The sequence below is a fragment of the Haliotis asinina genome, chromosome 4, assembly GCF_037392515.1.
Source record: "Haliotis asinina isolate JCU_RB_2024 chromosome 4, JCU_Hal_asi_v2, whole genome shotgun sequence".
In the NCBI taxonomy this organism is placed as follows: domain Eukaryota; kingdom Metazoa; phylum Mollusca; class Gastropoda; order Lepetellida; family Haliotidae; genus Haliotis; species Haliotis asinina.
The window spans coordinates 23,521,651-23,535,748 of record NC_090283.1 but is presented as its reverse complement, the minus strand read 5'-3'; the positions used below and the strand labels follow the sequence as shown (position 1 = coordinate 23,535,748).

General features: G+C 40.4%; 1 protein-coding gene across 1 annotated transcript; it reads left to right on the top strand.

The window, feature by feature from the left end:
• The first annotated feature begins 6,899 nt into the window (after positions 1–6,899).
• Positions 6,900–13,837, top strand: LOC137282059 (uncharacterized). The gene is made up of 3 exons (XM_067813808.1): positions 6,900–7,218; positions 13,187–13,318; positions 13,526–13,837. The coding sequence occupies exons 1-3, from the start codon at positions 6,900–6,902 to the stop codon at positions 13,795–13,797; spliced, it is 723 nt and encodes a 240-aa protein (XP_067669909.1). The 3' UTR covers positions 13,798–13,837.
• The last annotated feature ends 261 nt before the right edge of the window (positions 13,838–14,098 follow it).

The following is a 14,098-nucleotide window of genomic DNA, read 5'->3' as shown; positions in this document are numbered from 1 at the left end:
CTTTACCATCAGCTCTACAATCCAGTCTTCCAAACTGGCATCCACTTCCGCATTTGGAGTTGTGATGATACTGCCTGTCCACGGAAGAAGTCTCTCCTTGTTAATTCGAGAATGCTCAGATGAACTTCCAGCTTTCTGCAAATGTTGATAAACGGTCCCCGCGGGACCCTGAAAGACCGAGTAGGAAATACGAGTACCTAGCGTGTTATCATGGGTGCTACATATGTCTCGGATGTCTGAACTACGTCAGGCGAAGTCTCACCTTGTTAATTCAAGTCTCTCCTTAAGGATTCAAGAATACTCAGATGAACTTCCAACTTTCTGCAAATGTACGACTACATGTGGTCATTGCGTGTTGTCATGGGTGATGTCCGTGGATGTCTGTGAAGTATGTCATGTTATCTGGGTATCGGGTAGTCGTACTTCTTGACATGAAACCCGTAACCGTACCCACTGGAATGAGTTTCTACTCTCCTGTAAGACATTCCCCTCCTCAGAACTTCTTCTGGCCCTGCATGACGACAGGGATTACTTGAGCTGTTATGTGGAAGACGATGGGAGTACCTTTCTGGACCTTCCTGAATTTTCCTCTGAATTTAGAAGTTCCATTTCCTCTACATATTTCCAACTGAAGAACTATTCTAGTACTCTACTGTAAAAAAATCTCATACCAGAATGCTAATGTACTCGTACACCACACATTTTATATTCGTCTAAAGTGACTTATGGCGTTGTTCTGTAAATAATCGAGTCTGGACCAAGCAATCCAGTGATCAACAGCATGAACATCGATCTGCGGAATTGGAAACCGATGACATGTGTCAACCAAGTCAGCAAGCCTGACCATCCGATCCAGTTAATCGCCTCTTACGACAAGCACAATCGCCTTTTGTGGCAAGCGTGGGTTGCTGAAGACTGTATGTCTTAAAAACTAAGTATGCATATATTTAAAGACAAGCACCTACAGTGTATCCTACATTAAATATCAGACAAAAAATCTGTTCCTTAATAATGTAACCTATAACACTAAATCCTGCAGTACGTATACTACTAAAAGATGCAAGTGGACGTACTCCATAATGTGCTGTGATTTCAAAAGAGGAACATGTAGACTTCCACGAATGAAAGGCCGTAGAAAGCTTTAAATGTGACCAGAAGGTCGGTAATAGCTGCAATCTGTAGTCACTTTTACACCAGGCCAGTGCAGAGATTGCACAATTTGTCACCACGCGCCCCTTTTCGTAACCTCCAAGAAGACTCGTCCCCAATCGATGCTTGGTATGAGCGAAAATACAATAAACCTATCAGAACGCGCGTAATTGTTGCGGTGATATTACATAAAATAATCCATATGACTTAAATCGTTTATGACATTGTGTATTTTTTTTAAAAAAAAGAAAATGAAAAATATATATCGTCATATTGAAGGTGCTAGGAATGTAGCTTACAGAATTGTGATGTCTAATGTGAAGATTTTAATAAAAATCATCCGACTGACGGCGGGAGATTCAAATACACGAACGTACGTGTGTTTGTTGACATAACGGCTCTCACTGGTCCAACTGAGTGTTTTTCTGAGGACACTTTTTTCAGCGGTTTTCGGTAAGACAATTATAAGCCACTGCGAGTTTCAAAACAATAATATACTACAAACAAAAAAGTATGGGAACACTCTAAAACTCGATAGTCATTTATAAACTCAACACGGTGAGGTTATATATACTCTAAGGTAAATACAGCGTAACAGCGAAAGACAGGGGTGCTGAAAAACTCTTGATCAAACGTATGCTTGATTCAAACGCTCAAATACAGATGACTAGTTCATGCAGATGACAGGTTTTTATGCATGTATGTTATAAGTACCACTGGAATAAAACAGGAATAGAGTTATTGTTCCTGCTTGAAGTAGCTCTGATGTTTCTAAGTCAATATAAAATCCTTCCAGATGTTCACGAGTCGCTGTTCGGTTTGTTCTGTCCGGAATAACGCTAGTTGGTCACGAATGAGATCGAACCTGACCCTAAAGAGGTTACAAGTGAGTAAATAAAACATAAGAAAAGCCAGATTTACGGATGTCAAATTCTCATCACTGACTTCTCATGTTTGTTTTAGTGTTTTCTTTGTATAGCTTCTGTATATACCCCCACCCCACCCCACCCCCACCACCCACCCCCACACACCCGTCCACCACCCCCTCTTTTTGCTACCTACTTTGCCTGTGCTTAATATTATGCCCATGCTGTATTTACCAATACTGCAGTAAGTAAGTGCGTATGGTTTGGGTGGAAGGCTGGTCCATGTTGCGGACTATACCATTATGCTATTGCATGTATGTACGATTGCACGTGTGCGTGTGTTTGCGCGCGTGTGTGTTGCAAGCCGGGTGTGTGTGTGTATGTGTGTGTGTGTGTGTATGTAATGTATGTGTGATCCAGTGTCTGATAGGCCAACCGGCTGGGTGTTGTTTTTATATATCATGGTAATGTGTATATATATTCTGTACCACAGCACGTGACACTTAAATAAAGTAATTTCTTCTTCTTCCTCTTCTTTTTCTTCTTCTTCTTCTTCTTCTTCTTCTTCTTCTTCTTCTTCTTCTTCTTCTTCCCTACTGTTTACCTGATGCAGGACCAAGCATCACTTATTCACAATATAGAAGGTACATCCATAGATATGGCTTCACTTATGCTTTCAACTTCAAGATTTTGAGTAAATAAAACACTGCAAGTATTAGTGTTAAATTTGGTAATAACAGCATTGTATACCTATGTTAAATACAACGAAGTTTAACATATTAAAATACGTTAATATTAAGTTTTATTGACACACTCTTACACACATATGCCGTACTGTCTAGTCAAAGACATTTGTACTCCTTGGAATGATCAATGTTCAGATATTATAACAGCAAAGCTTTGAAATGAAGGCTTCACTGGTAATTCTCTGTCATCTTCTTTCCCTAATCTTTGTACGACAGTGAAGATAGTTCCCCATATTTTGTTCCTTGATGAGCTTAGACTGAAGGATGACGCAATTTGCACTGTGTTCGGGGCTTGAAGAGACTCGGAAAAGGCTTAAGGTTTTCACTTATGGTTTAAACATATTTATTCGTGAAAAACGAGTGGATTGGCAAAGAAGCTAGAATAGCTAGAAGCCAATGCATTTTACAAAAGTAAATAAACCAAAGTTCTAATACAGGATAGTCACATGACAAACCACAAGGTAAACTAGTTAATGGTTAATGTTTCAAAAACAGCCAATATATTTCTTAGAGCTTGTAATTCTCAACCATATTTAGTATCAAATCTACAAGAATCGGTGACGAAGAGGTAGACATATTGTAAGATGGCTAGATTATCAGGATCAGATAATTCTGTATATCCATATAAGATTGTCTTTAAAATGTATCCGTGTATGTAATGTTCTGCATCATTTCTTAGTACAGTGTAATTAGGACAGGAAAATAGATAGTGTTGCGCCACAAGAAAAGGAAGGGTCGTTTGAAAGATGTCGTTCACATTTATGAAAGTTCAAATCACTACAGCCAAGACGAAACCTGCAGTGAATAATTTGACAAAATCGACTTCCATAATTCACATCAAATCCAAATGTATGTCCAGGTTGTGGGGTTATTTTTTCAATAAATGATTTTGGGGATTGTATCATTTTAACGTCATTTGGTAAAGCATTCCAAAGATCTACTGTACTTGGTAAAAAGGATCCTGAATAAAGAATTGTTTTTACGCGAATTTGTTTGTAAGTTTGGTGAATCTCTTAAGTTGTATGAATTACAGGCCGAAACGCTGTCTGGGACAAGAGTACATAAGTTGTCTGGTGCTTTGTCGTTTATCATTTTATGGAAGAGGGTTAATTTTTGTATACGTCTTCTCTCAATAAGAGGAATGAACTTAGTTTCTGCATATAGTTTCTTATGGCTTGTTCCTCTTGTTCCCCCACAAATTGACCTTAATGCATCTAACTGTAATTTTTCTAAAGCGGTATTCTGAGCAGAGGTGCAGTTGTCTCAAACGTGACTGCAGTAATCAAATAATGGCAGAATGAAAGACTGGTACATAATCTGAAGTGACCTACGTGATAAACGATATTTCAAACTTCTCAAGCAGTTTATCATAGGAGTAACTCTATCTACAATATCATTAATTTGAGCAGCCCAATTAGCATCCTTTTGAAATATAAGACCTAAGTGTTTATGTTCATCAACTTCATTTATAGGAATCCCTTCATAAATAATGGAGGCCTGGGGCTGGCATTCCGTTTTCTGCTAAATTGAATTGTTTTCGTTTTTTCGGGGTTGAATTTCCCCTATGCCATACTTTGCCAAATGCTTTACTTATATCACAGAACACTGCTCTTATTTCTGTACCTTTATCCAAAGCACTTGCAATGAAATTGTACAAATCCATTACCTGATAAGCTGTAGAATCACTAGGAATAAATCCAGATTGCATTGTACTAATGATATTATCTCTAAAATAATTAAACAAGTATTTATGAACACAATTTTCAAAGAGAGAGAGAGAGAGAGAGAGAGAGAGAGAGAGAGAGCATTAACCTGTTTCAACACGAATGACCGATGTGCCAGATGTCAAAAGTGGAGGTGTAATTACCAATTTGCTGAACAGATTTGGTTATGATTTTTGGTTAGCTTGATGTCTGAAGTGTCCCAAAATGGTTGATGGACCTTCAGATCACTTTGCCAAATGCCATTTTGGTGGCCATCTTTAAATATGGCCACCAGTTTTCCCTTCAAATATAAGGGGTTAGGAAATCCGCCATAACTCTACACAGGACTGACCAACTGATGTGCAAATGGGCTCAAAATGTTTCTAATAAAATTTCGCATCTCCTGATATGTGATTTGTGCTGTTTAGTTAAAATTACCTGCTTCATATTTGCAAAATACTTTGAAACAAGTGATATTTTTTGCATTTTTTCACGATTTTCCTTCATATGTTCAGTCCCAAAGGCATACAAGGATCCAGGATGGGCAAAATATGACTTGGGTAGGTTAGAGGCGTGTCTTAGGCATCCACAACAACTGTTACATTGACTATAATTCACATTTTTTTTATACAAATATCCGTTTTTCCAACATAAACCTTTTTCAGCAAATTGGGAAAATGGTGCCATATTTTGCTATACTGTTACCTCTAGCGTCTCGTACAGCCACACAATGTCTCCTCATGGATCTCAGAACGTTAGTGACGTTTTTCCAACATAAACCTTTTTCAGCAAATATGGAAAATGGTGCCATATTTTGCTATACTGTTACAAGTCAAGTGCGCAAATACACTTTGAATACATTGAAAATAACAGGAAATGAAGATTCTAAAACTGAAATTCAACTCATTGTGGCGTGCTCCAGCAAAACCAGCCACAAGTTGCAAAAAATGATTTTAATTACCTTTCCTATGAATAGCTGATAATAGACATCGTTGCACTCCACTGACGCAACAATGGTTACCGTACATATTAAACTGATTAGGGATCAAAACCCTTGTCACTGAAGCTACTTGTGCCTGGGTTTGCTGGAGCGGGTCACATTTTTAGTCGATCAGTATTCAGTTTTAGCAAAAAAGATTTCTTCATCTATTTTGGGTTTTACTTATAGTTGGCTGATCAACAATGTATTAACCAATGTTTAAAACCAGTATCATGCAACAGGGTTACATACATGTAATATGAACTTGTGGCTCTCATTAGTGCATTACAAAGTCCATTTAGACCCATTTTCAATATTCTTCCCCACTGTCGCTGTCATCCATAGGCTGACTGTCCGACCGGTCCCCATTCTCTTCTTCTATGTTGGCACAGTTTATCAGTTTGCATGCTGGAGTAAACGGAATTCATTTGCCACACATGGACAGCTTTCAATTTGCTGAAAAAGGTTTATGTTGGGAAAACGGATATTTGGATCAAATAAATGTAAATTATAGTCAATGGAACAGTTCTTATGGATGCCTAAGACACATCTTGCACATCAATTGGTCAGTCGATGGTCAGAGTTATGGCGGATTTCCTAACCCCTTATATTTGAAGGGAAAACTGGTGGCCATATTTAAAGATGGCCACCAAAATGGCATTTGGCAAAGTGATCTGAAGGTCCATCAACCATTTCCGGACACTTCAGACATCAAGCTAGTCAAAAATCATAACCACATCTGTTTAGCAAATTGGTAAGAAATTCGGTTTGGCACATGTTCTATGGGTCCTATTGTTTGGTAGCTACCTTGAATGCATGATCCGGGTTAAAAATGATACCCAGCAACCTAGTTTGTAGTAGGAGGCAATTATTGATCGACTGGATTGGGTGGTACGGATCGCTGTCATGGTTGATTGATGTCAGCGTATCCTAGTACCGTAGTACATCGTCATGGTGTCAGTCAGTGGGTTGTCTGGCACTGTAAACAACTGAGTCTGGTCCAATAATTGAGTATGTGGCAATCAAGCCAGCGAGCCTCCCTACTGATCCGGTTGGTCGCCTCATGCAGGAAGCGTTTCAGATCAGTTCTAACCTGTATGCATTAAATTTGTACAGGAAAACTATCTGGTCTCGACTGACGAAATAAAAACGTTTTAGAAAGTTTACAAACATTAACGTTGCCTACTGAGAGATTGGTATCCTCTTGAGAATATCCTGTGGAGTTGATTCAGTTCAGAAAAAGACTTTCGTTATTGTCGTCAGCGCGTGAAATCTAATTACCTATTAAGACGTCAGCCAAGCAGACCAAAACATTTAAAAGACCAATGTACACTTTGCTGGTTACTTATGTTTCCAGCAAAACAAAGGGTGCTGGCTTAGGTTTCTAGCGTACAGGCTTTATCAGGACGTTCACACGTATACACGATACTGCAGAAACTGCGTTGAATGTTACGAGATGTGCATAGCTTACATATGTATCCTGGCACTATGCTGGACGAGTTCGGCGGATTCAAAAAGCATTATTCAGAGGTGTAGTAATTATTCCTATAGTCACGCGTCTAGGCTTGATAATCGGCTCTTCTTCCACAGGTTGTTGTGGGAGAAAAACTATACGAGGAAACCTGAATGTGCCATCTTCTGTTCCCAAGAGAAAACTTGTGTTAGTTTTCAAGTCAACACAGAAGAATCTGTCTGTCGAGGGTACGCCGTCACCTTCAACCTGAACTCCAAGAGTAACTCGGCTCCAGGATATGTTCTGTTTGAGTCACATAAAGGTAATGCTCATTATTGTATATTCTCCACTTCACAGGTAATAGGTCGAGCAAAATTAGCAGGAGCTTACATTGGGTATTTGAAAAAAAACCCTAACAACACTGAACATAATCCGTTGCCACTCGCCCTTCGTGAATAATACCCTTACGTTTGACACACTTGTAGGTTATGGGACTGTGAGGTTACCCAATTGTTAAAGCGTTCACTCGTCACGCTACAGATCCAGGTTCGATTCCTTATATGCCCGCAATGTGTGAAATTCACGTGTAGGCTTTTTAGAGAGATTTTCTATTATTTAAACTTGTCGTTCAGTCATCAATAGCAACATTTCGAAACCTAAGGGAAGCAACGGGAAATTCTGCGGAGAAACTGTGCGACACCTGAGAATGAGTACGGATTACAGCGGAAAATTTGCAGAACACACTCGGAATGCACAAAACGTGCAATGAATAGCTGCGTTGGGTTACGGTAGTAATCCATATGGTACGGAAGAACTTCAACATTTGCATTCAGGACAGAATAAGCTTCTACACACCGCTGTTAACTTTCGTAAATCATGTTTGAGTTTGGAATGAACGTGTCATTTCTGCAGAACTTTCAGTAAAGATCAAAGAATGTTTCCAAGAGTCCACCTATGAAAAGGCTGGTCCGACCACGGCACCATGGAAAACCCTACTGGAAACATGGAAAACTGGAACTCCTCCACATGTAAAAGTCTACTGAGAAGTTGCAAAGCTTGGATCTCCTTCCCCTGCTGCTGATGCTACATGTGTACATTGAGTGAGTGAGTGAGTTTGGTTTTACGCCACACTCAGCAATATCCCAGCTATATCGCGGAGGTGTGTAAATAATCGTGTCTGGACCACACGATCCAGTGATCAACAGCATGCGCAAATGGGAACTAACAAAGTCAGAGAACCTGGCCATGCGATCCATTAGTCGCCTCTCACGACAAGCATAGTCGCCTTTTATGGCAAGGATGGATTGCTGAAGGCTATTCTACTCGGGTCCTTCACGGGTCCACTGCAATGAAATATTGCCATCCACAACAGAAGACGAGCAAGACGAAGGTCATCCCCCCCCCTCCAAAACGGTTCTAAGTGCGTCCATGGCTGAGAGTGGAACGAAGAATTGGTCTTGGTAACTTGATAACTATGACAGTCTGATGGAGGAGCTCCTTCTTCAACCATCTCCGAGTGTCACCTAACCTCTTTGACGAGTTGCTTATGGTCTTGGCTCCGCCACTAACAAAGATGGACACCAGTTTCAGAGCCACCGTCTGTCCTGCCCTGAATTGTAAAATCACCATACATCATTTGGCCCCTGGTGACAAATATCCGACTCTGGCATATAACTTCAGGGTATCTCGTCACACCACTGCAAGCTTTATAACTGACGCCTGCTTGGCGTCATTGATCACTACATAGACGAGGTAATACAGTGTCCAAATACTGAGCAGGAATGGATATCACTCAGGATAAATGGAACCTCCTTCATGCTCTTGGAGCCTTAGATGGGAAGAACATCGCCATTAGAAAACCAACATCCTCTGAATGTCGGACTCTCCATACGCATGGGATCTGTATCTTCTGGTGGGGGACCTCCTTCTCACCCTTCTTGTTCCCTTTGGCTTTCATCATGGCCGACTTCCTGGTGGGCGCACTGAGAATGAAAGGAGAACGGGTTTCCGTGTCCATATTTATAGTAGGAGAAATATTTTGCAAGTCCTCCATACTCCTTCCGGAAATAAGCTGCACTCATTTAATGGTCATTATTTATCATCATATATTGTCGTTATTTTCCGTCCATGAAAGCAGCCATTTCACAGTTATTCCACATGCCGCCCATCCCTTCCTTCTGTGAGCGAAGGCCTTCCGCATTTATCCGCACGTGAAAGCAGCTATTCTGTAGCCATTGTAAACCACACAGAAAAGGAAGGAAGAGATGTGGAAGGCCAGCACAAAACTTGCGCTTCTTGTGTTTATATTAGGAATGACTGAGAAGTGTTTGCTGAAATGGCAGAATGTCTTTAAATGAACAGCAGAAGTTTGCAGAATAACATTTGTCCCACAGAAACAAAGACAGAATTTGTTTTTCGCAAATGAGCTTCAGACTGGCTGAAGAGGAAAAAGACACTTGCGCATTATTGCGTGTCATGGCGGAATGCTGTGGAAGAAGGGTGAAGATTAGCGGTAAAAGGGTGGAATACAGTATTTTTGCTTCCACAGTAGTGAAATGGAGGTATAACCGTTTTCTAATTTGCCGTTGATATTTCCAATCTGTAAATCTGGGTCATGTCAGTTCCAGATGTGAAACTTGGACACGTGTTGGACTCCATACTTGCTTCATGTATTTCCTTAGCTGATGTACCGACGATGTAGATTCCTGTATACATACTTCTTTACATAATGAAACATACTAGACCTCATAAAGGGGAGGGGATGACATAACCCTCCTGCACCTGAACAGTTCAGATCGTTAATCTGCTGAAAACAGCCTCCTTGTCTTTGGTGGAGCCTGCAAAAGCAATTTAGAAATGAGTTTGTTAAGGACGTGCAGGACATTCCCAAACGTGTCGATGCAGCTAATATAATGATGTTTGACAGAATGCCGTGTTTTCACTTTCGGCTTACGTTTCTGTGTCCTTTCGATTTCTTCGTCAGGGAAAGTTGCATCACGGGTTTGTTTATCTGCTGTAGATTTTGGCAAAAAGGACAAATCTTGCCTTTGCTTTACATATTATGCAGTTTTGAATTTGTAAAATGGAAATACACAAATCTGCAACCACTTTGGATATTTTAGAAGTGGAAACTAAACATGCAGTTTGCGGATATATTTTAATGGTATCAGACTTTGTTCAGGTCTATTGAATTTTACTTTCTTCATGTTTTAACTCATGAAGGTTTAGGTTAGAAAACATTGGCCTTCAGTAATCAGCGCCTGTCGCTACAAGTAAAGGTTCTGCCTTGCTGTTCTGTGTATTACAGTGAATATAACTATGTTAATTTCATACACATCGACAACCGAAGAAGTATTATGACCTGATAATAGTAACTGCTGCTCAGGCCCAGTCACTTCCCACTCTCAATCACCTAAATTTGATTCAAAAAGAAAATCTCAACATGAAATGCTGACAATGTAATATATTTACAGAGACCGTCTAACACCTTGTCAGTGGATGCCCTTCTGTGGCACAAACAGTATATCTTAAATGGCATGATGACATGTCTTGTTGCTTTTACTATGATCTCCTCCATGCCTGTGGCTTTGACTCCGAGGTCCATCTCTAGTAGGACACTGAACATGGCCAGGGCGTTATTGAAAAGTGATGCTTCTAAACATTCGCGGATAAGGCCCACAATACAGGCTCAAAAGAATTCCTTCCAACGAACTTGATCTTTTCATTTTTGATAAAGCCAATGAATTTATTTTTGTCATTGAATTTATTTTCCCCTTCTGACAACAGATTCAGGAACAAAACATGCTAAATATGCATATCTCGACTTAGAAATGTCTCGCTTGCACCCCAAGTACACTGTCGTCAGGCTTCCCACTGTCATCAGTGATTGATGTGATCAGTCAGACCCATCATAGATGGTTATAGCACGGGAAGGCTACATTAAATCCAAAAAAGAGTTGTAAATGGAGTGGCTAAAGCTGCGCTGGGCATGGTTGAGTGATCGTGTGAATGTGGCTCTCCCGGCTAAGCGTTATTAGCCAATCCATGTGAAATCTAGAAATCTAGTTGAATTATTTCAGAGGAAAAGTTCAGATCCCGCAAACTAGCTGCCTCACACGTGCACTCAAACACCTTTAACGAATTGTTTCTGACTATACAACAACCACTTATTTCTCTGAGATATTTTAACTTATTGGAGGGTCATTTTTTCCTTTTCTAACTGGTTGAGATAAGAGATATTGTTGCCCTACTCATTATGTTTACATTAACTTAGAAGGATAAGCATTTATTGCACACAAATATCTAAAAACAGCGACATATGTGACTCCAAAATTTTCATATTTCATAGCTGTTTTTAAGCAAAGTTTTCCAGTATTTCGGCTGACGTTGCGTTAATGACATTTTGATTTAAAGTTATTACGTCACAATAAATTTGAAGGAAAACGCTTGTCCAAACTTCTCTGTTGGTGCAGTATACCACTCATACAAACTAAAGTATTTTACATGTAACAATGCGCGGTACCGAGGCTTGTACGTGAAGTGTGACTTAATTGGCAATTGGAATTTTTCAAATGTGGCTTTTTCGGGTGGACGCCCTTTTGTATGTGATATCGAACTGCGTTTTGAAGAATGGGATACCTTATAGACAACGATCAAGGCGTAACAATTGTACAAAAAGTCATCAACATATTTGTCGATTTGGCTGAAGAAGAATGATCGTACATGTCTTTGAAACATCACTTGAGATTTTCATATCCAGAGCGCTAAAGAGTTCAAATAACTGTTGAAACATGACTTTGAATATTCCTGAACAGAATATTGAAAACCAAATCGTTGTACCTTCTGATAATCATGTTGCGCCATGAATTGTCTACCTGTGTTTGTTTGTCCTACCAAGAAGCAAAAGCCATCCTTGTGGGGTACGCCGCATATCTTTAGCAACCATAATTATTTACATACTGTGATTGTACCAAGAAAGGATTAGTAAATGTATGTACATAGCAACAAACATCGACTTCAAATACACGAATTCACTTTCATCTGCCATTTCTTTCACAGTTAACAGCCTCGATCAGGCAATTCAGGTGGCTCACTGAACAAGCAGCTTTTCACATTTTGTTCACAAATGCATTGTGTGATGTCTACAATGATTTTTTCTTGCAGCGTCAGTACATGTAAATTTTTAAAATGGTCTTTAGTGTCTTAAAGACATTTTCGTCAGACATGACATACGAGGCACCACAACGGTATTTTTTCTGTTTGTAATGAATGTGTGACGAAGGTCTCTGTCCTTGATTCGGCATGCCGATGTTTATGTCATTCCAAAGGTCTTGGTTGATGGCTTTATGGAGATGAAGGTTTTGGATGAGTTACTGCGGGTTGACGTTTTTAGATTACTTTACTTGTCTGTCGAATGTTTTCCGTTTCACCCATTCCACTAGCCGGTCCGGATGTAGGTTACGACATTGCTTGCAACGTTGCCGTCATTTGTTGTTCCAAGAGTCGCACTTCCCCGTGTCTTGTCGGTAGCTCGCTGTATGGGCTTTCATGTGGGCATAGACAGTACCACAGACATTCCTCTTGTAGCTAAACACGTCAATCTTAGCATTACCCCTTCCATTCAGAATACAGAACAGGCAGGCAAAGTGTCCAGAGCATCAATAAAACCTGGAAGTCCACCACGCCTGCTGTTGACGTCACCACACATGTAGCCACAGGATATGTTTATGATGAGTGCCACGGGTGGATACGTTTACGACGTCAACGACGTCAGTGAGTCTGACCACCCGATCCCATAAGTCTCCTGTTACAACGGCCGCACAGAGACACAGACACACACATACACACACACTCTCTCTCTTTCACACACACACACAGGCACAGATACGTATATCCGGCATGTTATCTTACATCCCATGTCTCCTCTTACGATAGACCTGGGTTCCCGAACCTCTGATGAGGTAGTGAAATATGAATCAGCATATCATCTCACTTGAACAACAAATCTTAATGCTATATTTATTTTGCTTTTTATCATGAGTATCTATAAATCCGGTTCAGCCAGAGACATTTCACACAAACAGATTTGAAATATGTTTCACTCTATGATAAACGATACAAACATTATTTTGCAGCACCAGCAAAATGAAAACGTTACTGAAATTATGTTTGATAATTTTTTAGATTTATAAATATGTAAGTAAGGCGGTATTTCAACCGGAATTTTCAAGATTGGTTAACTTATCGCCTAACAAGGATGGATGAAAACTGAAAGATTTCTTCTCTTTCAGTGACAGGATTTATTGGATCTTCATGTACGAGCAGCACCGAGTGCACCGTGCCAGACTCCGTTTGTGTCAACTCCGAGTGTATGTGTGACCCAGGACTGTCCTTCTCCCCACAGTCAGCGACCTGCAATGCAAGTATGTGCAAGTGTATCTTCCTCATAATGATGACGAAAGAGTCGGATTTATGTTCTCGGTACATTAGGTGGATGTATTTGTATATAATAGTATACAACTTTTGTCAGTCTTCATTGCTGCCTCTTGAAGGTGAGGCTTAGAACTGGTTCTCGCTAACCCATCTTCTTGATGCCTCCTTATTTCTTGAGGTAAAATATCTCATTACAGCTTGCGCCTCGTACGGTTCTTATTACACTACGGTACACGGCTACTACATCGGTAACAACAACATGGTTTCTTACACCGGGGTGACTGAACAACAGTGCAAGGAACGCTGCACAAGCACTACCAGCTTCGTCTGTCGGTCAGTTGATTGGGGAAGGTCAACCGGGTTTTGTCACCTCACTTCGGCAACTCTGAAGACCGTCCATGCGGGGAACTACCGTATAGTGCAGGATAAGGAATACGTCACGCATTTCTCCAGAGAATGTGAAATATAACCCTGTACCATATTTGGCTCACTGCATTGAAAAAGGTCACTCCTAATTTTAGCAAAGCCTTGAAAGCATTCTGTGTACGTCCTTTGCATGTTAACGGTGATTAAACGTCCTTGGAACTGTCCGTTGTAACAAAGCCTTGCCACCATACTCTGTATCTCCATCGAAATGTCACTCCTAACTGAAATACTTTTTATTCAGCCATGTTAGCTTATCTTCACTTTATGGTCAATGTTCGTATACCATCACGCGCTCACGCGCTCACGCGCTCACGCGCACACGAACTCACGCACCCACCATTATA

Bases quoted from the DNA above. Each gene is read 5' to 3' on its own strand.
- LOC137282059 (XM_067813808.1), top strand. From the start codon at position 6,900: ATGTGCATAGCTTACATATGTATCCTGGCACTATGCTGGACGAGTTCG. The intron at 7,219-13,186 runs GTAATGCTCATT...CTTCTCTTTCAG, and splicing joins TCTGTTTGAGTCACATAAAG to TGACAGGATTTATTGGATCT. The intron at 13,319-13,525 runs GTATGTGCAAGT...ATCTCATTACAG, and splicing joins GTCAGCGACCTGCAATGCAA to CTTGCGCCTCGTACGGTTCT.